Source organism: Neophocaena asiaeorientalis, unplaced genomic scaffold (assembly GCF_003031525.2).
Source record: "Neophocaena asiaeorientalis asiaeorientalis breed wild unplaced genomic scaffold, Neophocaena_asiaeorientalis_V1.1 scaffold505, whole genome shotgun sequence".
Classification (NCBI taxonomy): Eukaryota; Metazoa; Chordata; class Mammalia; order Artiodactyla; family Phocoenidae; genus Neophocaena; species Neophocaena asiaeorientalis.
The window spans coordinates 3,082,953-3,107,339 of record NW_020174704.1 but is presented as its reverse complement, the minus strand read 5'-3'; the positions used below and the strand labels follow the sequence as shown (position 1 = coordinate 3,107,339).

General features: G+C 36.0%; 1 protein-coding gene across 1 annotated transcript in view; it reads right to left on the bottom strand.

Annotated features, from left to right (window-relative positions):
- MMS22L (MMS22 like, DNA repair protein) overlaps positions 1–24,387 on the bottom strand; it is a 134,789-nt gene that overhangs the window by 106,925 nt on the left and 3,477 nt on the right. The window contains exons 4-9 of the mRNA XM_024759348.1: positions 22,072–22,121; positions 16,635–16,722; positions 16,362–16,539; positions 13,779–13,869; positions 5,300–5,430; positions 3,734–3,847 (exon numbers count right to left, since the gene is read on the bottom strand). Coding sequence (XP_024615116.1) covers positions 3,734–3,847; positions 5,300–5,430; positions 13,779–13,869; positions 16,362–16,539; positions 16,635–16,722; positions 22,072–22,121 — 652 coding nt within the window. The remainder of the gene's footprint in view (positions 1–3,733; positions 3,848–5,299; positions 5,431–13,778; positions 13,870–16,361; positions 16,540–16,634; positions 16,723–22,071; positions 22,122–24,387) is intronic.

Genomic DNA, 24,387 nt, shown 5'->3' with positions numbered 1-24,387 from the left:
TTACAATATGTCTCAGGATGGATTATTTGGAATTAATCTTTCCACTTATCAAGCAGGCCGTTTCAATATGTAGATTTGGGTCTTCTTTTACTTCTGGAATATTCTCTTGGATAATAATTTTGAGTGTTAGCTATATCCCATTGTTTTGTTTTTTTTTAGGGGACTCCATTTATACATATGGTTATTTCTGCTTTGCTTATCTCCCATTTCAACCATTTTCTCTCTAACCATTTATATTCCTTTCTTTATCTCATTTTTAATCTCTTGGTTATTTTCCTGCCTTTCTTCCATGCCCCTTATTAAATTTTCATTTGAGTCTATTCTCCTTGGGCATTTTGTAATTCAGTCAATTTTATAATGATGTTTTCTTCCATTTCTCTCCTGCCTTCAGTTTATTCTTTTCATTAATTCCTAGCTTTTGGTCTTTCTGTTTTAAAATCCGAATATCTTATTCAAGGTGTTTTTTTGTTTTTGTTTTTATAGCCCCAAATGCTTATCTCCTTAATTCAGTCTGGAGTATTGTCTTAGGATTTTCTTCTGCATTATAGTTGTTTCTGGGGAAGAGGGTATCCTCAGCTAAAGTATATCAAATCAATTCTGTTTCCTTGTAGTAAGTTTATAAAGACTTGTTTAGTTTCCTTCTTTTCATTTTGCAGGTTTGGACTACTCCAAAAGATTCCTAGTTCAGTGAAGCCCTCTTTTGTCAATGTACCAAAGTCCCATTTCTTTACTAGATTTCTTTTTTTTTGGTGGTGGTGGTGGTGTGAGAGTAGGTATGAATCCTTTGATTTTTTTTTTTTTTTATTTTACAAGAGACATTGTTCTATGCTTTTACTTCCTATCCCCTTCACCACCTAATCACCAAGGGGGAACCACTCCCTTTTTGCCTTTTTATTCTCCAGAAGCTCTACCTTCAAAGACTGCCTCATGTTTTGCACACACTTTTATGTTCCTATTCTTCTGATCTACAAAAAACCTTTCCAGTATTTTCCACATTCTTGAAATGTTTTAGACCAATTTTATGGCTGCTGCTAACTCTCTGTTCCTCTCTCCTCAGAGCAGTTTTTCTCAGACTGCCTGCCCTTGCTTGACAGAAAGGTGTGGTAGTGCTTTGGTAGCTTTTACTTTTAATTTACAGCTTTGAACATTCTTATCTTGCAGGTATGCTATCAACATGTTTTCTGTGCAGTTTTATTTGTTCTTGCTATTTTATATTTTGGGGGAGGTTACACGAGAAGATGTGGGTTTAAGCGTCCACCCATTGTCCAAGGCTACTTAGAAGTCACTGGCTTCAAATTTTTAGTACAACCTAAGCAACATGAACTCAGGCTATAAAAATGTATGATTGCTGGCTTACGATAAATACACTGAAGCTATTTTAAACCGCAAAGAAACACAGTTAAAGACAGGCAATTTTCCTTACAAATTTAGTTGAGTTTCTAGTTCATTCTTTTGGGGTCCCAGATTTATGGGTAGTTGGTATATAGTAGGTTACCAACTTGAGTTGATTCTGAGCTTTGTCTTCTATTCTTGGACCTTATAATATATGAAAGCTAATTTTCCAAGTTTACATAATTCAGCAACTGCTTATAAGCTTCAAGGTTCAGCTGACCTGAATTCCTACCTACATTTAGTATCTGGCCTCAATACTTCTTACTTTCAACAAGTTCACTGACACATCTAAAATGCTTATTATATGATATGCAGCATTAGATTAATTATTTTTTTAGCAGAATGGTCAAACTGTCTTACTGTCAGGAATGGAAACTTCTAATATAACTTTCAAAATAAAATAGCTTTCAAAATCTGTGAATAATATATTTTAGTTGTATTCTAAAAAATGAAATGACCTGATTTCCATTATTTTAAGACAAATAATTCTGGTTACTACATAAAATGAAAAGCATAACAGTCATTTAGGTTAAACAATACATATTACTATGCAAATTTCTATAATATAGTATTTTAAATTATGTCTACTTTTCTGCTTAAAATCTAGAAAAAGACTCAGGGCAACAAGTATGAACATGCCTTAATTAATTCTATGTAGTTTACACTTTCAAGTCTAAAATTTATAAAATAAGAACAATTCTAAAAAATATAAAATTCTTAAAGATAAACTGCAGAAAATGGAAAAATCTATGTTTACCACATAAATGAAATAAAATATCCTGGAAAATAATCAAAGGAAAATATTGCTGAGACTGTGTAATATTTAAGTCTCATTGTGGAAAGCTTAATGCTACTGACAAACCAAAATGTCACGGAAAAACAACTTTCTTACTCAATAAGTAAAAATGCGTTAAATTTATACATAGTAAATTTACTTTATTTTACTTGTACCTAGTAAATTTACTCCTAAAATAACTCAAAATAAATATAGTACTATAAACCTCCAGAAAGTTATTATTAAAATTATACAGATAATTTTCACTGTCCTAAAAGTGCCCTGTGTTCTGCCCACTCTCAGAAACCACTAATCTTTTTACTGTTTTCATAGCTTTAGCTTTCACAGAATGTCATATAGTTGGAATCATAGTGTGTAGCCTTTTAGATTGGTTTCTTTCACTTGGTTATATGCATTTAAGGTTCCTCCATGTCTTTTTATGGCTTGATAGCTCATTCTTTTTAGTGATGAATATATTTCATTGTCTGGATATACCATAGTTTATCCATTTACCTACTGAAAGATATCTTGGTTGCTTCCAAGTTTTGGCAATTATGAATAAAGCTGCTATAAACATGCATGTGCAGGTTTTTGTGATGACATGAGTTTTCACTGGGTAAATACCAAGAAGCACAATTGCTGGATCCATATGCTAAAACTATGTTTAGTTTTGTAAGAAACAAGCAAAATGTCTTCCAAAGTGGCTGTACCATTCTGCATTCCCACCAGCAATGAATGAGAGTTCCTGTTGCTCCACATTCTCATCAGCATTTAGAGTTGTCAGTGTTCCCAATTTTGGTCATTCTAATAGGAGTGGTAACTCATTGTTCTATCCATTTACATTTTCCTGAATTTGTAGTGTCTTTAAAGAAATTTTTAAAATATTAGAATTGAGCTTTTGACTTGAAGAGCTACAGAGAAGTTTTTTTAATTTATGGATAAATTCTTGAAAATGTATATAGGAAGAAATTATTTTAAACTCCTAACTGGATAAGAACATATAAACCATTTTAAGTATCATTTCACAGTGAATTATTTGTATTTACTTCTGCATATGAATATTTCTCTTTTTCTACTAATCCAGAACACTTGAAATAAAATAAAAGCCCCATTCTGAAGACTTGATTCAAAATGAGGTGAAGTAAAATTTCCCACCTTCCCCTTTGTGTTTATCTTTCTCTCTGCTTGAAATAAGATACTGTAAAATGGATTAATAAAAACCTGTGCTTTATTTCTCCACAAATCTAAATCTACCTCATTTCCTAACTAAAATATTTCCTGATTACTAGAGGATTTTTAAGTATGGTCTAAAAGATTCTTGACAGAAAAAAAAAAAGAACTTGAGAAAATAAAAGAGTCAAATCTTGTACTTCCCCTAGATGTTTCATATTACCAATTTAGGGTTAAAAAAATAGTAGGTATTTAGTATTCAGTTAATGCTCTGTTTGGTGGTGGTTGTTGTCTTATTATAAAGAAAGACTTCGTAAGATTTTTCTTTGACAAAACCACTGCATGAATTCAATGTAAGAGCTAGTACCAATAACTAACACCAATTTTATAACTTACTTCTGAGAGAGACCATTTACTCCTGTGGTTGAGGAGATGAATGAGTAGAACCCATAATTCTTTAATGCATGGACAGGGGCAATGGTGACTCATTAATGCTTCAGAAGGCCTAACCTGCAGGAAAGACCCAAAAAGAGTAACTTATAAGACAGCAGAACTTTACATGCCACATATCTCCCCAAATGTTTTAAAAGAATGATTTAGATGACTTAAAATTTATGCTCAATTACATAAAATTGTTTATAAAAAAACATACCATTTCATTAACTTTTAAAATAAATTTCCATTTAAAAAACAAAAGTACACAATGAATTTTATTTTCAACTTAAAAAAAACCTCTGCTTTAATCATTTAGCCCAATGGTCAGCAAAGTTGTTCTGTAAAGGGCTAGATAGTAAATATTTGAGGCTTTAATAGTGAAATAGTCTTTGTAACAACTATTCAACTCTGCCATTGTTCTACAACATCAGTCACAGATAATGGATAAAAAGGATGGGACTGTGTTCCAGTAAAATTTTATGTATAAAAACAGGTGGTGTGCTAGATTTGGCTGCAGGGCCATGGTTTCTAAACCTTGATCTAATCTATCAGCCAAATAAAAAGACTTCTAAGAAAATGATTAGAAAATAAGTTTTGATTCTCTGTAATGCAGACTAAATTTTTTTGTAAGAACAAGTACAATTATTAGGAATTTATAAAGGTTAGGCAACTTTACCATTTTTGTAACAAATATACCCTCAATGGCCCCAAATAATACAGAGAATATGCACTGTAAGTATAGCCAGACTTCTGAAATTCATAATGTGTTCATTATTTCACATACTACAGACACTTTTCTAACATAATACACAGTAAAAAAAAAAAACAGTAAAGACATTACTATATCATATCTGGTCAATCTAATTATATTAGTTGTAAATACATAGACTAGATTTAAACAATAATAAATACATAAAACACAATCTAAATTTTAAAAAATTATAAATCCCAATTTCCCATAGGTAACATTTATGCTTGTAACCTGAAATAAGTGATTATTGTCAACAAATTTCCATGCTTGAAAATAAATGAATATCATAGCACTTTCAAATCACTGTCTGCATTAAACACTATGATAAGCAATTTAGTAAAAACATGTAATTTCCCCCATGATTCTAGACCTTTTATGAAGACAACCAAACAAAACCATTCTTTAAATATGTCAACTAACTTTAGCTAAGTACTCATTTATTTTATATAACAACAAAACAATAGATTATGAAAGGGCTGGTATCTATTTGAACAGAAATTAAATTTCCAATCATTATCATGAACATTCTGTTTTTATTTATTTTTGACAAATGGAAAAGGCTATTTTTTTTAAAACAGCTCTAAAACACTAATTCCAGCCTGTTTTAAATGTTTACCTCAAATTCTTTTCCCAACCACCTCCAAAATAAAAATAAATATAAAATTAGAAGAATTAACAAGTAAGCCATTTTGATTCTTCTGGGTCAAACCACATGCATTAAGTACTGACTATTGCCATTAAATACCAAAAGTGCAAATGAACTCTTAAAACATTACCTTATCATACCTGTTGAGGGACAGGCTTATTAAATCACAAAGAAGATTTTCACAATGCTCTTCAAATAGGCTGACATTGGTTAAACTGTCACCTGCCAGATTCATAAACTGATGACTATATATAACTTGTTCTAAAAATGGAATAAGATAAATTCTGTTTAAAACTACAGATTTTAGTAATTCAGAAAGAGGAAAGTGACTGTACACCTTTAAATTAACATAACAAAACTGCAAAATAACAGTTAAAAGCAAATGTTTTGCAAATAAAACTTTGAAAACAATTCCTTTCTTATACGAGCAGTGATAGACATTAGCTTAAAAAAGTTTCAATCCTCCCAAGTACCATTTAATAGATTTTCTTAATTTGGCCATCTGAAGAGCAACAATGCAACATCACTTCAAAGAAAAAAATACAAGACAGGAAACACTAGAAAATCTTTACCCATATTTCTAACCAATAAAGCCTTTAAAACATTATTCCTTTAACAAATACTAAAAAAATAACCATGTACAATTGTTTTTTGGCATGAAATAGAGCAAACGAAGGTAACAGATACCAAAATTTGAACCTGTCAGAGTAAGTTCATCTGAGTATTGCTCTAAGAATATATTATTTGAAATACAGTCCACATGAGAGAGGAAATCATGTTTGTGTACACCTTTATATGTTTGCATGTATGTATATAAGTGCTTACACATATACACATACACATATATGTATTTTCATATTATTAATGCATTGAAAAGTAGGTATTGAGGTAAAGGATATGTTTATTACCTAAATAATTAATAATTTACAATTACAGGAGACGTTAAGATGGCGGAGGAGTAGGACATGGATATCACCTTCCTCCCCACAAATACATCAGAAATACAACTACACGTGGAACAACTCCCACAGAACACCTACTGAACGCTGGCAGAAGACTTCAGACTTCCCAAAAGGCAAGAAACTCCCCATGTACCTGGGTAGGGCAAAAGAGAAAAGAATAAACAGAGACAAAAGAATAGGGATGGGACCTGCACCAGTGGAAGAGAGCTGTGAAGGAGGAAAGGTTTCCACACACTAGGAAGCCCCTTCGCGGGTGGAGACCGTGGGTGGCGGAGGGGGAAGCTTCGGAGCCGCAGAAGAGAGCGCAGCAACGGGGGTGCGGAGGTCAAAGCGGGGAGATTCCTGCAAAAAGGATCGGTGCCAACCAGCACTAACCAGCCCGAGAGGCTTGTATGGTCACCCGCCAGGACGGGTGAGGGCTGGGAGCTGAGGCTCAGGCTTCGGAGGTCAGATCCCAGGGAGAGGACTGGGGTTGGCTGCGTGAAGAAAGCCTGAAGGGGGCTAGTGCGCGACAGCTAGCTGGGAGGGAGTCCAGTAAAAACTCTGGACCTGCCTAAGAGTCAAGAGACCATTGTTTCAGGGTGTGTGAGGAGGGGGGATTCAGAGCACGGCCTAAACGAGCTCCTGAGACGGGCATGTGCCACGGCTACCAGCACAGACACCAGAGACAGCCATGAAATGCTAAAGACGCTGCTGTAGCCACCAAGAAACATCTGTGCAAGCACAGGTCACTATTCACACCTCCCCTCCCAGAAGCCTGTGCAGCCTGCCACTGCCAGGGTCCCGTGATCCAGGGACAACTCCCGCGGGAGAACACACCGTACACCTCAGGCTGGTGCAATGTCATGCTGGCCTCTGCTGCCACAGGCTCTGCCGCATTCCTTAACCCTCCCTCCCCGCAGCCTGAGTGAGCCAGAGCCCCCTAGTCAGCTGCTCCTTTAACCCCGTAATGTCTGAGCAAAGAACAGACGCCCTCAGGCGACCTACACACAGAGGTGGGTCCAAATCCAAAGCTGAACCCCAGGGGCTGTGTGAACAAAAATGAGAAAGGGAAATTACTCTCAGCAGCCTCAGGGCAGCAGATTAATCTCCACAATCAACGTGATGTACCTGCATCTGTGGAATAAGTGAACAGACAACGAATCATCCCAAAATTGAGGCGGTGCACTTTGGGAGCAACTGTAGACCTAGAGTTCGCTTTCTCGTCTAATTTGTTTCTGGTTTTATGTTTATCTTAGTTTAATCTTTAGTTTATTATCATTGGTAGATTTGTTTATTGATTTGATTGCTCTCTTCCTTTTTACTTTTTTTAATATATAGATACATATATTTTTCCTTCTTCTCTTTTTGAGAGTGTGTATGTGCATGTTTCTTTGTGCGATTCTGTCTGTATAGCTTTGCTATTGCCATTTGTCCTAGGGTTCTGTCTGTCCGTTTTTTTCTTTTTTCTTTTTGGCATAGTTTGTAGCTCTTATTATCACTGGTGGATTTGCTTTTTGGTTTGGTTGCTCCCTCCTTTCTTTCTTTCTTCGTTTTAATACTTCTAATTTTTTAAATCATTTTTTAATTCTTTAATACCTTTCTTTTCTTTTCTTTATTTCTTTCTATTTTTCTCCCTTTTCCTCTGAGCAGTGTGCCTGACAGAGTCTTTGTGCGCCGGACGGGTGTCAGGCCTGTGCCTCTGAGGTAGCAGAGCCAAGTTCAGGACACTGGTCCACCAGACACCTCCCGGCTCCACGTAATGTTAAACAGCGAAAGCTCTCCCAGAGATCTCCATGTCAAAGCTAAGACCCAGTTCCACTCAACAACCAGCAAGCTACAGTGTGGATATCTTATGTCAAACAACTAGAAGGACAGGAACACAACCCCACCCATTAGCAGAGAGGCTGCCTAAAATCATAATAAGGTCACAGACACCCCAAAACACACCACCGGATGCAGATCTGCCCACCACAAAGATAAGATCCAGCTTCATCCACCAGAACACAGGCACTAGTCCCCTCCACCAGGGAGCCTACACAATCCACCGAACCAACCTTAGCTAGTGGGGGCAGACTCCAAAAACAGCAGGAACTATGAACTGCAGACTGCAAAAAGGAGACCCCAAACACAGTAAGTTAAGCAAAATGAGAAGACAGAGCAATATGCAGCACATGAAGGAGCAAGGTAAAAACCCACCATATCAAACAGATGAAGAGGAAATAGGCAGTCTACCTGAAAAAGAATTCAGAGTAATGACAGTCAAGATGATACAAAATCTTGGAAACAGAATGGAGAAAATACAAGAAACATTTAAGAAGGACCTAGAAGAACTAAAGAGCAAACAAACAATGATGAACAACACAATAAATGAAATTAAAAATTCTCTAGAAGGTATTAATAGCAGAATAACTGAGGCAGAAGAACAGATAAGTGACCTGGAAGATAAAATACTGGAAATAACTACTGTAGAGAAAAATAAAGAAAAAAGAATGAAAAGAATTGAGGACAGTCTCAGAGACCTCTGGGATAACATTAAACACAGCAACATTTGAATTATAGGGGTCCCAGAAGAAGAGAAAAAGAAAGGGACTGAGAAAATATTTGAAGAGATTGTAGTTGAAAACTTCCCTAATATGGGAAAAGAAATAGTCAAGCAAGTCCAGGAAGCACAGAGTCCCACACAGGATAAATCCAAGGAGAAACATGCCAAGATACACATTAATCAAACTAATACAAAGAAAAAATATTAAAAGCACAAGGGAAAAGCAACTATTAACATACAAGAGAATCCCCATAAGGCTAACAGCTGATCTTTCAGCAGAAAACTCTGCAAGCGAGAAGGGAGTAGCAGGACATATTTAAAGTGATAAAAGGGAAAAACCTAAAACCAAGATTACTCTACCCAGCAAGGATCACATTCAGATTCGACAGAGAAATTAAAACCTTTACAGACAGGTAAAAGCTAAGAGAATTCAGCACCACCAAATCAGCTTTACAACAAATGCTAAACGAACTTCTCTAGGCAGGAAACACAAGAGAAGGAAAAGACCTACAACAAACACAAAACAATTAAGAAAATGGTAAGAGGAACATACATATGGATAACTACCTTAGATGTAAATGGATTGAATGCTCCAACCAAAAGACATAGACTGGCTGAATGGATACAAAAACAAGACCTGTATATATGCTGTCTACGAGAGACCCACTTCAGACCTAGGGACACATACAGACTGAAAGTGAGGGGATGGAAAAAGACATTCCATGCAAATGGAAATCAAGAGAACTGGAGTAGCAATTCTCATATCAGACAAAATAGACTTTAAAAAAAAGACTATTACAAGAGACAAAGAAAGACACTATATAATGATGAAGGGATCAATCCAAGAAGAAGATATAACAATTGTAAATATTTATGCACCCAACATAGGAGCACCTCAATACATAAGGCAAATGCTAACAGCCATAAAAAGGGAAATCAACAGGAACACAATAACAGTGGGGGACTTTAACACCCCACTTTAACCAATGGACAGATCATTCAAAATAAAAATAAATAAACACAAGCTTTAAATGATGCAATAAACAAGATGGACATAACTGATATTTATAGGACATTCCATCCAAAAACAACAGAATATACTTTCTTGTCAAGTGCTCAAGGAACATTCTCCAAGATAGATCATATCTTGGGTCACAAATCAAGTCTTAGTAAATTTAAGAAAACTGAAATCGTACCACGTATCTTTTCCGTCAACAACATTATGAGACTAGATATCAATTACAGAAAAAAAACTGTAAAAAATAAAAACACATGGAGGCTAAACAATACACTACTAAATGACCAAGTGATCACTAAGAAATCAAAGAGGAAATCAAAAAATACTTAGAAACAAATGACAAAGAAACCATGATGACCCAAAACCTATGGGATACAGCAAAAGCAGTTCTAAGAGGGAAGTTTATAGTAATAAAATCCTACTTCAAGAAACAAGAAACATCTCAAGTAAACAACCTAACCTTACACCTACAGCAATTAGAAAGAGAAGAACAAAACAAACCCCACAGTTAGCAAAAGGAAAGAAATCATACAGATCAGAATAGAAATAAATGAAAAATAAATGAAGGAAACAATAGCAAAGATCAATAAAACTAAAAGCTGGTACTTTGAGAAGATAAATTGGAGAACAGTATGGAGGTTCCTTAAAAAACTACAAATAGAATTACCATATGACCCAGCAATCCCACTACTGGGCATATACCCTGAGAAAACCAAAATTCAAAAAGAGTCATGTACCAAAATGTTCATTGCAGCTCTATTTACAATAGCCCAGAGATGGAAACAACCTAAGCGCCCATCATCGGATGAATGGATAAAGAAGATGTGGCACATAATCACAATGGGATATTACTCAGCCTTAAAAATAAATGAAATTGAGCTATCTGTAATGAGATGGATAGACCTAGAGTCTGTCATACAGAGTGAAGTAAGTCAGAAAGAAAAAGACAAATACCGTATGCTAACACATATATATGGAATTTAAGGAAAAAAAAATGTCATGAAGAACCTAGGGTTAAGACAGGAATAAAGACGCAGACCTACTGGGGAACGGATTTGAGGATATGGGGAGGGGGAAGAGTGAGCTTTGACAGGGCGAGAGAGAGTCATGGACATATACACACTAACAAACGTAGTAAGGTTGATAGCTAGGGGGAAGCAGCCGCAAGGCACAGGGATATTAGCTCAGTGCTTTGTGACAGCCTGGAGGGGTGGGATAAGGAGAGTGGGAGGGAGGGAGACGCAAGAGGGAAGACATATGGGAACATATGTATATGTATAACTGATTCACTTTGTTATAAAGCAGAAACTAACACACCATTGTAAAGCAATTATACCCCAATAAAGATTTAAAAAAAAAAAAAAAAGAAAAAAGGGAGAGGACTCAAGTCAACAGAATTAGAAATGAATAAGAAGTAACAACTGACACTGCTGAAATACAAAACATCACGAGAGATTACTACAAGCAACTATATGCCAGTAAAATGGACAACCTGGAAGAAACTGACAAATTTTTAGAAAAGCACAACCTCCCAAGACTGAACCACGAAGAAATGGAAAATATAAAGAGACCAATCAGAAACTGAAACACAATCACAAGCATAGAAATTGAAACTGTCATTAAAAATCTTCCAACAAACAAAAGCCCAGGACCAGATGGCTTCACAGGCGAATTCTATGAAACATTTAGAGAAGAGCTAACACCTATCCTTCTCGAACTCTTCCAAAATATAGCAGAGAGAGGAACACTCCCAAACTCATTCTATGAGGTCACCATCACCCTGATACCAAAACCAGACAAAGATGTCACAAAACAAGAAAAATACAGGCCAATATCACTGATGAACATAGATGCAAAAATCCTCAACAAAATACTAGCAAACAGAATCCAACAGCACATTAAAAGGATCATACACCATAATCAAGTGGGGTTTATCCCACAGAAATACAGATCAATGGAACAGGATACAAATCTCAGAGATAAACCCACATACATACGTTCACCTTATTTTTGATAAAGGAGGCAAGAATATAAAATGGAGAAAAGACAGCCTCTTCAATAACTGGTGCTGGGAAAAATGGACAGCTACGTGTAAAAGAATGAAAGTAGAACACTCCCTAATACCATACACAAAAATAAACTCAAAATGGATTAAAGGCCTAAATGTAAGGCCAGACACCATAATAACACTCTTCGAGGAAAACATAGGCAGAACACTCTATGACATAAATCACAGCAAGATCCTTTTTTACTCACCTCCTAGAGAACTGGATATAAAACGAATATAAACAAATGGGACCTAATGTCATATACCCTGAGAAAACCATAATTCAAAACGAATCATGTACTACAGTGTTCATTGCAGGACTATTTACAATAGCCAGGACATGGAAGCCACCTAAGTGTCCATCAACAGATGAAAGGATAAAGAAGATGTGGCACTTATATACAATGGAGTATTACTCAGCCATAAAAAGAAAGGAAACTGAGTTATTTGTAGAAAGGTGGATGGATACAGAGTGAAGTAAATCAGAAAGAGAAAAACAAATACCGTATGTTAACACATATATTTTATCTAAAAAAGAAAAAAAAAGGTTCTGAAGAACCTAGAGGCAGGACAGGAATAAAGACACATACGTAGAGAACAGACTTGAGGACATGGGGAGGGGGAAGGGTAAGCTGGGACGAAGTGAGAGAGTGGCATGGACATATATACACTACCAAATGTAAAATAGATAGCTAGTGGGAAGCAGCCGCACAGCACAGGGAGCTCAGCTCTGTGCTTTGTGACCACCTAGAGGGGTGGGATAGGGAGGATGGGAGGGAGACCCAAGAGGGAGGAGATATGGGGATATATGTATATGTATAGCTGATTCAGTTTGTTATAAAGCAGAAACTAACACACCACTGTAAAGCAATTATACTCCAATTAACATGTTAAAAAAAAAAAAGAAATCCTTTTAATTTGTAACGAAGTCAAGTAGTAAGCCTGTCTGTAGTTAGTCCTGACACTTTAAGACAGTAAGTGCTACGTTATAATGTACACATCATTGTGTTAATCACAAAGACTGTTCTGAACATTAAAAATGCTCAAGTGCTTAAAAAAATAATAATAATAATTTACAATTTTATAATATTTATAGAAAATTGCCAATTTGATAACGGAAACTAAAGGTGTCAAAGAGCAAGACCAAGAAATAAATAGGCAACATGTGAAATAAGATTACCATCCATAATATATACAGACCTCTACTAATTAATTAAAGAAAGGCGGGAAAGAATGAAACAAGAGATAAAACAAGTACTTTGCAAAATATAATGAACAGGTAATTAATAAAGCAAATATAAAAAGACAATAAAATTAAAGATGCTCCACTTCACTGGTAATCGGGAAATTGCAAAAACAGAGGCTCAGTATCATTTTTCACACATTAGTTGGCAAAAAATACGATTAATAATATCCACTACTGGCAAGAGTATGAGGCAAAGGCATGTTCACAGTTAGTGTACATAAATTGTGGAAACTTAATATACAACACCAGAGAAGCATATAAAATACTATAAGTGCAATGTGCCACATCAATTCCAAAAACCTAATCTACTAAATAACTTGTACAAGTATTCAAAGATGTATATCTTATATCTACATAAGGATGTTCAATGAAATATTATTTGTAATACCAAAATAAACAGAATTAACTGAAATATCAAAAAATAGACTTGGCTAAATAAATTATGATAGGTCCATAAAACTGTATGAACTAACATGAACAGATCTCTAAAAAACTGTTAAATGAAACCCTACATTAGGACAATATGATGATACCATTTGTGGTTAGAAAGAAAAACAAAAACCCTACCTATGAGTTTCTATATATGTATACTAATAGATAGTAAGTATGGATGGATGAATAAATGGACCAAGCCGTTGCCAGTAGTTATCTCTAGAAAAAAGAAGTAAGACCTTCATTTTTCAGTTTGGTTACTGTTTGATTAAAAAAATAATAATAATCAGAAAGCACTTATTGTATAATTTTAAAAAACAATTTAGCTTAAAAAACATTTACATTGAAAAGGGACATAAATCAGAAATCCATAAACTTACTCAATTTTTCACCAAGCATGTGAAGAATTTCCAGCACTAGCCAATGGATATCTAAGTGGAGATGTAACAAATGCCATGATGGTGGGAAAAGCTGTGAATGACATTAAAAACTGTGACTGAAAATTCATTAACACTTTATTAGGTATTTTATAGCATGTCACAACACTCCTCCATAATGCACAAGTTAACCTAACACTATTCAAAAGCTCAAGAGAAACCTCTGTCTTGTTCATTAGAGGATTTTTTCACTGGAGATCTTTAAAAGCAAGATATACTCTTAACTGATGTTGTTTAAGACAGACCCACCTTGGGGCTGCTGAACAGACTTGTACAGTAAAGGCCCCTACCAACCAACTGAGATTCTACTACAGCTGCAAGGCAGTAAATGAATTTCTTTAAACACTTATTTTCATGATTTTGTTTTAGACTTTAGCTAGGAAATATGTTTTTCAATGTAATGAATACCCAGGAACTTCCATAAGATATTTTAACAAGAACTTCTGGATTATCATTTAGACACTACTGTCATGCCCATACAGAAACTAAAGTTAAAAGTGGTGAAGAAATTTACCCCTCAATTAATGCTTTAGAATTCAAACCTAATTCTATCTGATTCAAAAGCCAGTGCTCTTTACTGTGCTAGCAGATTATCAATAAACTTTCTCCAGTCAACATTTCAAATCACTAAAATACTACAATGATACATACTTTTTATTAAAACAACTATGATGAATGATGGAGAGGGGTTTTGCCTTATCAAACATGCAAACAAAATAAAACACAACACTAATAAAACAGTGCTGGCTCAGAAATAGATAGTAAATAGCAAAAATAGGGAAGAGAGAAATGGATACACATGATATGTCAAATCAGTGGGGAAAGCATAGGTCATTCAATAAGAGACAGGATTATTAACTTATTCATCTGTAAGAAGCTAGATTTCCTACCTCACAGTACATTTTTTAAAAAGAGATAAATTAAAGAGATAAGTATAAAAAAAAGTATGTTTTTTACAATAGCATAGGAATGATACCAAAGAAAAAAACTGATAAATATAACTATATAAAGAAACTTAAATCATCTATCTACCTAGCAAGTCAGCTTAATTGCTGAAAAAAAAGATAAACGAAAATATTCGTAATACATCATACCAACAAATAGTATCTCTAATTTTAAAAAGTCCCTAAAAAAGAATAAAAGACAGATGCTCAACTGTAAATACCAATGAAAGCATTAGCCTTCATATATGAGAATGGTAAAATATAAGAAATATATAGAGTCTTGAAAGATGCTTTTTATTTTATGATTTTTTCGTTTTGCTGATATTTCAGAAGAGAACAGTATTTCAGCATATGATTTTTTTGTTTATGTGTTGAAGACTCCATTCCCCTGCTTTAAAAATTCAGTCTTCTGATCTTCAAATAACCTATACTCTCAAGTCTGTCTAATTAAAAGCCTATGAAAGGCAAAACCTAGTTTGAGGACACTTGCACACATTTTTTTATTTCTGCTGCTAGATAAATTATTAATTTTAATTTTCTTAAGCATTTGATGGATATTCAGAAAATAAAAATCAGTCCAATTTACAGAGACTAAAAAGAAAGAAAAATATCCCTCCCAGCACAATCCACCCAGGAATCTTTATTAATTGACATGATTAAAAACAATTACCTATTTGGTTTCTGTGGATTAGATATATTCACCTGTGAATTCAGTTGGAATTCTATTTACTTTTATTATTACATATATTGATCCCTGATAAGAAGAGTCAATTTTTTATTACTGTTAAATTTCACAGAAATATAAACATTTAATTGTACCTTATATTTTGGCAAAGACTCGTTCCTAAAAACTGAATGTTATTAAAATTGGTGAAGTCAAATAGAAGAGATTGAGAATTCAGGGAATGCCACGGGAAACTATAATTTGTCACTCACAGCAGCTCACATTTTCCTATGAAGAATTTGTTAATTACATCCACAGGCTGGATCATGCTAACACATTTTTATAAACCAAACCAGAGAGTGATCATCACAGGTAGGAAAAAAAAGGGGGGCACAGTTAAAACAATCTTAATCATATTCTGAAAATATCTCAAAAGCCAGAACAGACATAATGATGTGGTTTTGAAAGCATAGCTTTTTAAAGATGATCTTCTTGAATCTTACTATAATATAAAATAGTGTTTGCCCAAACTTTTATCAGTGGTAAAGAGTATACAAATTTTAGAAAACAAAGGTTATTTGATTTACTTTGAAACTTTTAAACATTTGCATTGTTACAACTGGAATAGTTATCACTGATTCAACGTAAACTACATCTAAGCACTTTATGCATTTTAATTATTCAATTCTCCCAATAACTCTAGGAAGCTAAACCAATTACACAGATGGAAAGACTGAAGCAAGAGGTGTTATTTGCCTGATGGCACATAATTAACAAAAGGAGGAGCCAGTATTTCAACTCAGGCAGTCTGGTCCAAGAACTACACTCTTGACTAATTTCCCTCATTCTTGAATGAATAGTCCATGTGGGGAGGAAAAAATACCTGATACTTTAAACATTAAATGAAACAAAGCAAACCTTAGTCTGGTTTTGATTTACAAATGCTCCTGTATTAATAATGGGAAGTTCTGATAGGTGTCCTATATACAAGAGTAATCCATGAAGCTCATCAATCAACACTGAGGGAAGTTGTGCCTCCAAAGTCTGGTAGGGATGGACAGGAACATGGCTTTCAGCATTTGGTACTTGCAGGGACCTAAAACACGATGAGATACAATAAGCAATTAGAGGCTGGATAAATTTGCACTCAGAAATTCATGCATTATTCATATTACTCATCTGACAGCCTACCTGAAAATGAAGACTTTAACATAATGAAGAAATGTTATGCACTGCTGCCTAATATTGGCTGCTTTGCAATGTAGGGTTGATATCTTCCCTAAAACCAAAATAGATAATGTTAATCATTGTTTAAATAAACAGTGGGCAGTGACAAAAAAATTGTGAGCCATATAAGTAGCAATTCTCTAGCTTTTCATTTTTTCAACTGACTCCTATATGGTGCTTACCATCCCCCACCCCCCATACTGCTCTTAGTAAGGTCACCAGTGAAATCACGTTGTCCAATCTAATGGGCACCACTTGTGCTCAATTAACTTGCCCTTATAGGAGCATTCACTACACCTGGCTTCACTGATGTCACACGCTGCCAGTCTTCTTTCTTTCTCACTTACCTATAATTCTCATCATGTTCTCTCTGCTTTTGTTTTCTGTTTTACTCATTTGCCCTAGAGTGGTTATGAGTGTTTTGCACATAGTAACCACCCAGATAATTTTTGCTGATTTTTGCTGATGTAAATGTTGAAGTGAGGGAAAGACGGCATGGTTTGAGAGAGATAGGAATAAGTCATTTGGGGCCTTACAAGTCATAATAAGGAGTTTTGATTTCATTGAAATACAGTAGATGGCCTTTCATTGGGTTTTGATCTAGGAGGAACAGGAATTGATATACATTTAAAGCAGATTTTGTACACAGATGATAGAGGGGCAAAGGAGGATGTGTTAAGAGCCCTATAGCAGTAATTCAAGAGATCATAGGAAAATGGGTAGGCTGAAGGTATATTTTGGTCATAAACCTACTGGGAATCCAATGGATGATATGAGTTTAAAGGAAATTAAAGAATCAAGAATGACATATAGGCAACTGTTAGCACCATGTAATGAGTGGAGAAAACATGGGCAGTATGAATTGGTTTTGGAAGACATCACAGATGTACACTTTGCACTATCTAAGCAATCCAAGGACAGATGTCAGGCAGTTTGACATGCAAGGCCTGGAGTGCAAAGGAGAGGTCTGGGATGTAGGTAAACCTTTTGGAGTTGTTATCATTTAGAAATAAAGGAACTGATGAGATCGTACATGTAGGGAAAGATGTACAGAGAGGAGACTCAAACTGAGACCTGAGGAGACTGATTATTAGTAGTAAACCTGAGGGAGGAGGAGCTGGCAGGAGAAGGGGGGGAAAAACTTACTATAGGCAACAAATTATCACCCATATTAAACATAAGGCAAAATTCATTTTTAAATTTGTATTCAAATGAGCAAATGTGGATACTATTTGGCAAAACAGGAGCATAAGCATAAAGATAATGTCCATATATCCACATACCAAACAGTTCAGTGCACTTTTATAGCTTAATTATACTTCGCTTACAAAAGTCATATGATCTCCCAGTGTCACAATTCTCAGCCCGTAAATGAAGTACTCTCTTAAAAACAACTGCTGTGGGATTCCCTGGTGGTGCAGTGGTTTGGCGCAGTGCTTAAGAATCTGCCTGCCAATGCAGGGGACACGGATTCGAGTCCTCGTCTGGGAAGATCCCACATGCCATGGAGTAACTAAGCCCATGCACCACAACTACTGAGCCTGCACCCACAGGCCACAACTACTGAAGCCCGAGCACCTAGAGCCCATGCTCCGCCACAAGAGAAGCCACCACAATGAGAAGCCCACGCACCACAATGAAGAGTAGACCCTGCTCACCACAACTAAAGAAAGCCCACATGCAGCAACAAAGACCCAATGCAGCCAAAAATAAATAAATTAATTAGTTAAAAAAAAAAAAACTGCTGTGAACTGCTGCATCTGGCCACGATGGAGTAAAAGGAATCAGAATTACCCAGCTCCCACCTTAAACTAGAAAACCAAAAACAGTAAAACAATAATTTTCAGGCATTGGACAAAGGCAACACAAGACTGCTATCCCAGAGAGAAGTCCTAAGATTGCACCAGCTTCCCACCTAGAGACAGTTTATAGGCTGCAGCACAGGGAGAGAGAATTCAGAGCCCAAATCACTGAGTCAAAGAGACATGAGATCTGAGTTTAGGGTAGTCTAAATTTGCAGGATAAAAGTACCAAAGAAGAAAGAAAGCTACACAAAAAAAAGAGCCCTAGGGCTTCTCTGGTGGCGCAGTGGTTCCAAGTCCACCTGCCGATGCAGGGGACACGGGTTCATGCCCCAGTCCGGGAGGACCCCACATGCCGCAGAGCGGCTGGGCCCGTGAGCCATAGCTGCTGAGTCTGCGCGTCTGGAGCCTTGATCCGCAACGGGAGAGGCCACGACAGTGAGAGGCCCGCATACCTCAAAAAAAAAAAAAAAAGAGCCCTAGAAATGTACAGAGGGGTCCCCTTTGAGTCTTTGACTAAGTACTGATCTGTAGGCCAGAGAAAAACACCAGAAAAAGCTTACTCAAACCAGGGAACAGTTCAAGTTTCCACCAGCAAGAAAGAAAGAAAAAAATACACCACAAAGAATCCTCAGAAGCCTTACTAGAACTAAATTAACATTAGACTAAAGGTTACTTTTTAAAAGTCCTAACAAAATATACAACAAGCCTCAAAAAGATCCCATGGATTACAAGTACTCAACAGTAAGCCAGAACAAAATTCAACACTAGTTTTAGGAATACAAGAAAATTCAGAAAGCAGCAATGTAAAATCTATAATGTCCATCACACAATAAAAAATTACTAGATGTTCAAAAGAGCAGAAAAATGTATCATAAAACTAGAAGAAAAATCAACCAATACAAACAGACCCAGAAATGACAATGATGAAAGAATCTGCAGTCAATGAAGCTAAAAACAGTGGAAGGCATAAAAAAAATCCAAATAAAATGCCTAGGGACAAAAAAAATACAATATCTGAAAAAGGGGTAACATCAATAGCTATATTTAATAACAGGTATCAGTAAAAAATAACATTATGTATGCTATTCTGCCTCAACAGGAAAGCAATCCAGGGAGTAAAATCAACAGAATAAGAACCATATGCACTTCAGTAAGTGACCCTAAATAAGGGCTTCCTGGGGAGAGTTGAGGGCCAAGGGTTTACATGAGTTTATTAACAAAGCCCTGACACAGCTGCATGGCAGGAGTAAGCTTATGTAGGGATAGTCTTTAATACGCTAACCTGCCCAACAAATCTGTTAGTAAGTTTTTTAAGTAATAATACCAGCCAAAATGTCAGTGTAACAAGTAACCATTTCAAAAAATAGTCCATTGTAGTAATTTTAGGTCAGTAAGTGCTTTTCAAAGAATAATCTTGCTCAATAAATGCCTTCCACAAACCCAATTTAATTAAGTCACTCTATATAGTAAAGGTATTTTTGCTGTTTCCACTACAATCTTATAGACACTCTCCAGGAGTTTCAAAATAAAATTCTGGGTCTTTGGTATTGCTTACAAAGACACCTATGATTGCATCCCTTCCAAAAATTAACCACTCACACACACTTGAGTCCAACCATACGTAATTATTACTTACTCCCTGCTCCCTGAACTTTTATGTTTTTATATACCTCAATGTCTTTGTCTATACAGTTGTTTGTACCTGGAACTCATCCTATCCCCAAAACTTCTCCAAAATTTTTTGCCTGGCTAATTCCTCCTCATCCTTGAAGACCCAGATCTGCCATCACTCAGTGATGAGCACATAAATGGATAAAGCCCTTGGCTCCTGTAGCAGCTTTTGCATGCCTCTGTTACTACACTCTTCCATCTACCATGCTGACTATGCTTGTTTATCTGTCTTACTCAACTGCAAACTCTTCAGCAGCATAATTTTCCTCTTTGATTCATCAGCACCTTGCACAGTACCTGGCATGAAGCAGGGACCCAGGTGATAATGAAACAGTAATATCCAACATTTACTGAGGACAAACTAACAAAACAAAACAGCCCTGACAGCTGATAACTAACAATTAGGCCATGACGCTCCCTACTGAAATTAAACAGTTGTCATACAATATCAAAAATAATCATACAAGATCACTCCATGATTATGGTGAAACAAGAAAAACACAAAACCTCTCTGTAATCATGTCTGACACAGAAACAAGGCACTACACAACCACACAAAAACAAACAAAATACAGAAACAGACTACCCTCCTCTTCCAGCTAAAATAACTATTGCTTCATTACAAATTAGAATCTTCCCTTGCGTCCTTCTGTGTGTCCCACCTTCTGGAGAAAAATTAAAAATTAACTTAGTCATCAAATTGCTCCTGCTTCTTAACAGCATCAAATCCAGAATAAAGCCATAGCCCCCTTAAACTCTACCCCAAATCAGCCAGCACAAGCGCATACCCTGTCAAAAGCCCCTCCCTACTTCCTCTTACTGAGAAGCCCCAACTGTTCCTCATGATGTATATCTCCCCCTTGCTTCCTAAGCTAATAAACCCTTCAAAGGTGGGATCCAAGTGATCTTTGGTTGCTGGGCATCACTAATAACAGATACTAGGCTAAGCACCTAATACACATTATGTCATTTAGTCCTCACAAGAACTCAATGGTGGGAACTATTACCTAATGTGAGACCCACAATTAGCTAGGGTTAGAACACAGGCTGACCACAGAGTCATGATTCTAAATACTACACTGTACCAGAACTGTTAGAAAGGAGAAGCAGCTAGCCTGAACTAAAACACACTGCCCTTCAATTCCCTTCACTACCTTAACTATACCAATTCCCCCACAAATCAGCAATCCATTAAATGTTAAAAACAAACAGGGACTTCCCTGGTGGCGCAGTGGTTAAGAATCCGCCTGCCGATGCAGGGGACACAGGTTCAAGCCCTGGTCCGGGAGGATCATACATGCTGTGGAGCAACTAGGGCCGTGTGCCACAACTACTGAGCCTGAGCTCTAGAACCCACAAGCCACAACTACAGAGTCCAAGTGCCACAAGTACTGAAGCCCGTGCACCTAGAGCCCATGCTCCACAACAAAGAGAAGCCTCTGCAATGAGAAGCCCGCACATTGCAACAAAGAGTAGCTCCTGCTCACTGCAACTAGAGAAAGCCCGCGCGCAGCTACAAAGACCAAATGCAGCCAAAAATAAGAATAAATAAAATTTAAAATTAAAAAAAAACAAAAAGAGAAAGCAGAAAAGAAAAACAAGAAAGAGAGCATGAGGTCCAGCACTTTCTATTTCTCTAAGTTCTCCAGCCCACTCCCCATCCCCAAAGCAAGTTACTAATTCACTTCAAAGATGTTTAGCCTTAATTTTACTTGCAGATTTGGAAAAATACTATAAATTTCATCTACAAACAAAATTTAAGTGTCATAGTTTTTCTGAACACTAAATATAACTGTATCCTGAACTTCTGAACTATCACTTCCTTCACGTTATTATGATAGCCCAATGACACATCATAGATCCATGTACAATTCACTGTAAGGGAGCACCATTTCTTTTTGCCATTAAACATACTTAAAACTTACCAAAATCACAGTTGGCCTGTAATAAGGTTTCCAAGTTGTAGAGCTGTTGCCTAATTTAAAAAATGTAAGGTGAGAATTAGTTTTAGAGTAGTTTAAAGCATGCAACAACTACACAGTATTTCCAAATCTTTTACACAGCTTTAATGCCTCTCATTCGTGAATAATGTTTAACACTTCATGAATGTTTATTACTGTCAGCTTCAGGTAGTAAAGACTCTGAGAGAAAATAAAACATGTCTTTGACCTCCCAAAAAGATCTACTAACAGCTACATTTATCTCAAAAATTATATAAAATATCATAGATTTCCCCATCAAGAAGATACTGTTTATATCTTTAAGAAGTTTAAGATGGCTATATAAAACATCCTAGGTTAACAGTTATATAATGAAATGTTAAATTGTATCATGTAGTTACACAATAGGAGTTCTGAAGAGGAATAGAATATGTAATGTAGACTAATCAGGGGAAGTTTTAACTTACGATGTTCCACCTTAATTTCTGAGAATAATCTTCTCTTGCTATTCTTCCTAGTTGCCTTTCAGCTCCTTAAAGATTGAGCCACATTCATAACCTATGCCCTGGGTAAGACTCAACTCATTCTATAATGTTTAGGATTATACAGAATCACTCACACAGCCTATTTTCCCAATAAAACACATAATATGGCACAGGTTCCATGGGATGAGGGTGAGAGGGGAAATCCCTCCAACTTTCCATTTTCATTTAAATGTACCATGTATACATTCTTCTTTTAATTATATAAGTTTCAAGTATACAGCACTACAATTCCACATCTGTGTACACTACAACGTGATCACCACAAGTCTAATTACTATCCATCACCATACAGTTGACTCCCTTCACCTTTTTCACCCACCTACTAAACCCCTTCCCCTCTGGTAACCACTGATCTGTTCTCTGTAACTAAGAGTTTGTTTTTGTTTTATTTTGTTTGTTCATTTACTTTATTTAGATTCCATGTATTAGTGAAATCATATAGTATTTGTCTTTCTGTCTGACTTATTTCACTAAGTATAATACCCTCAAGGTCCATCCATGTTACTGCAAATGGCAGGATTTCACTCATTTTTAAGTCTGAATGGTATTCCATTGTGTGTGTGTATATGTGTGTATATAAATATTTAAAATTCCTTCATCCATTCATCCATTGAAGGACACTTAGGTTGTTTCCATATCTTTATATATTGACTGTTAAAAATAATGCTGCAATGAACACAGGGGGTGAATATATCTTTTCAAATTAGTGTTTCTATGCCCTTCAGATAAATACCCAGAAGTGGAACAGCTGGGTCATAGGTAGCTCTATTCTTAACTTTTTGAAGAACCTCCACACTGTTTTCCACAGTGACTGCACCAATTTACACTCCCACCAACAGGGCATGAGGATTCCCTTTTCTTCACATCTTCGTTTGTTATTTCTCGTCTTTTTGATAACAGCCATTCTAACAGGTGTGAGGTGACATCTCACTGTGGTTTTGATTTGCATTCCCTTAATGGTCACGTTGAACATCTTCTCATATATGCCTGTTGGTAATCTGCAAGTATTCTTTGGAAAAATATATGTTCAGATCCTCTGCCCATTTTTAAATCAGATTTGTTGTTATTGTTGTTGCTGCTGAGCAATATGAATTCTTTATATATTCTGGATATTAACCCCTTATATTAACCAAATATATGATTTGCAAATTACTTTCTCCCATTCAGTAGGTTGCCTTTTTACTTTGACGATGGTTTCCTCTGCTGTGAGTACCTTTTAGTTCGATGTAGTCACGTTTGTTTATCTTTGCTTGTTTCCCTTGCTTTTGGACTTAGAGCCACAAAAATATTGCTAAGACTGATGTCAATGAGGTTACTGCCTGTATTTTCTTCTATACATTTTATGGTTTCAGGTCTTATATTCAAGCTTTCAATGCATCTTGAGTTAATTTTTGTGTATGATGTAAGACAGGGGTCTAGTTTCATTCTTTTGCCTATGGCTGTCCAATTTTCCCAACACCATTTATTGAAGACTGCCCTTTATTGTATGTTCTTTGCTCTTTTTCCATAAATTGTCCCTATATGTGTGGGTTTTTCTGGGCCCTCAATTCTGTTCCATTCACCTATGTGTCTGTTTTTATGCCAATAACATACTGCTTGTTTACTATACCTTTCTAATACAGTTTGAAATCAGAAAGTGTCATGTCTCTAGCTTTGCTCTTCTTTCTCAGGATTGTTTTAGCAATTTGGGATCTCTTGTGGTTCCATATAAATTTTAGAATTACCATGTATACATTCTTTTTTTTTTTTTTTTTTT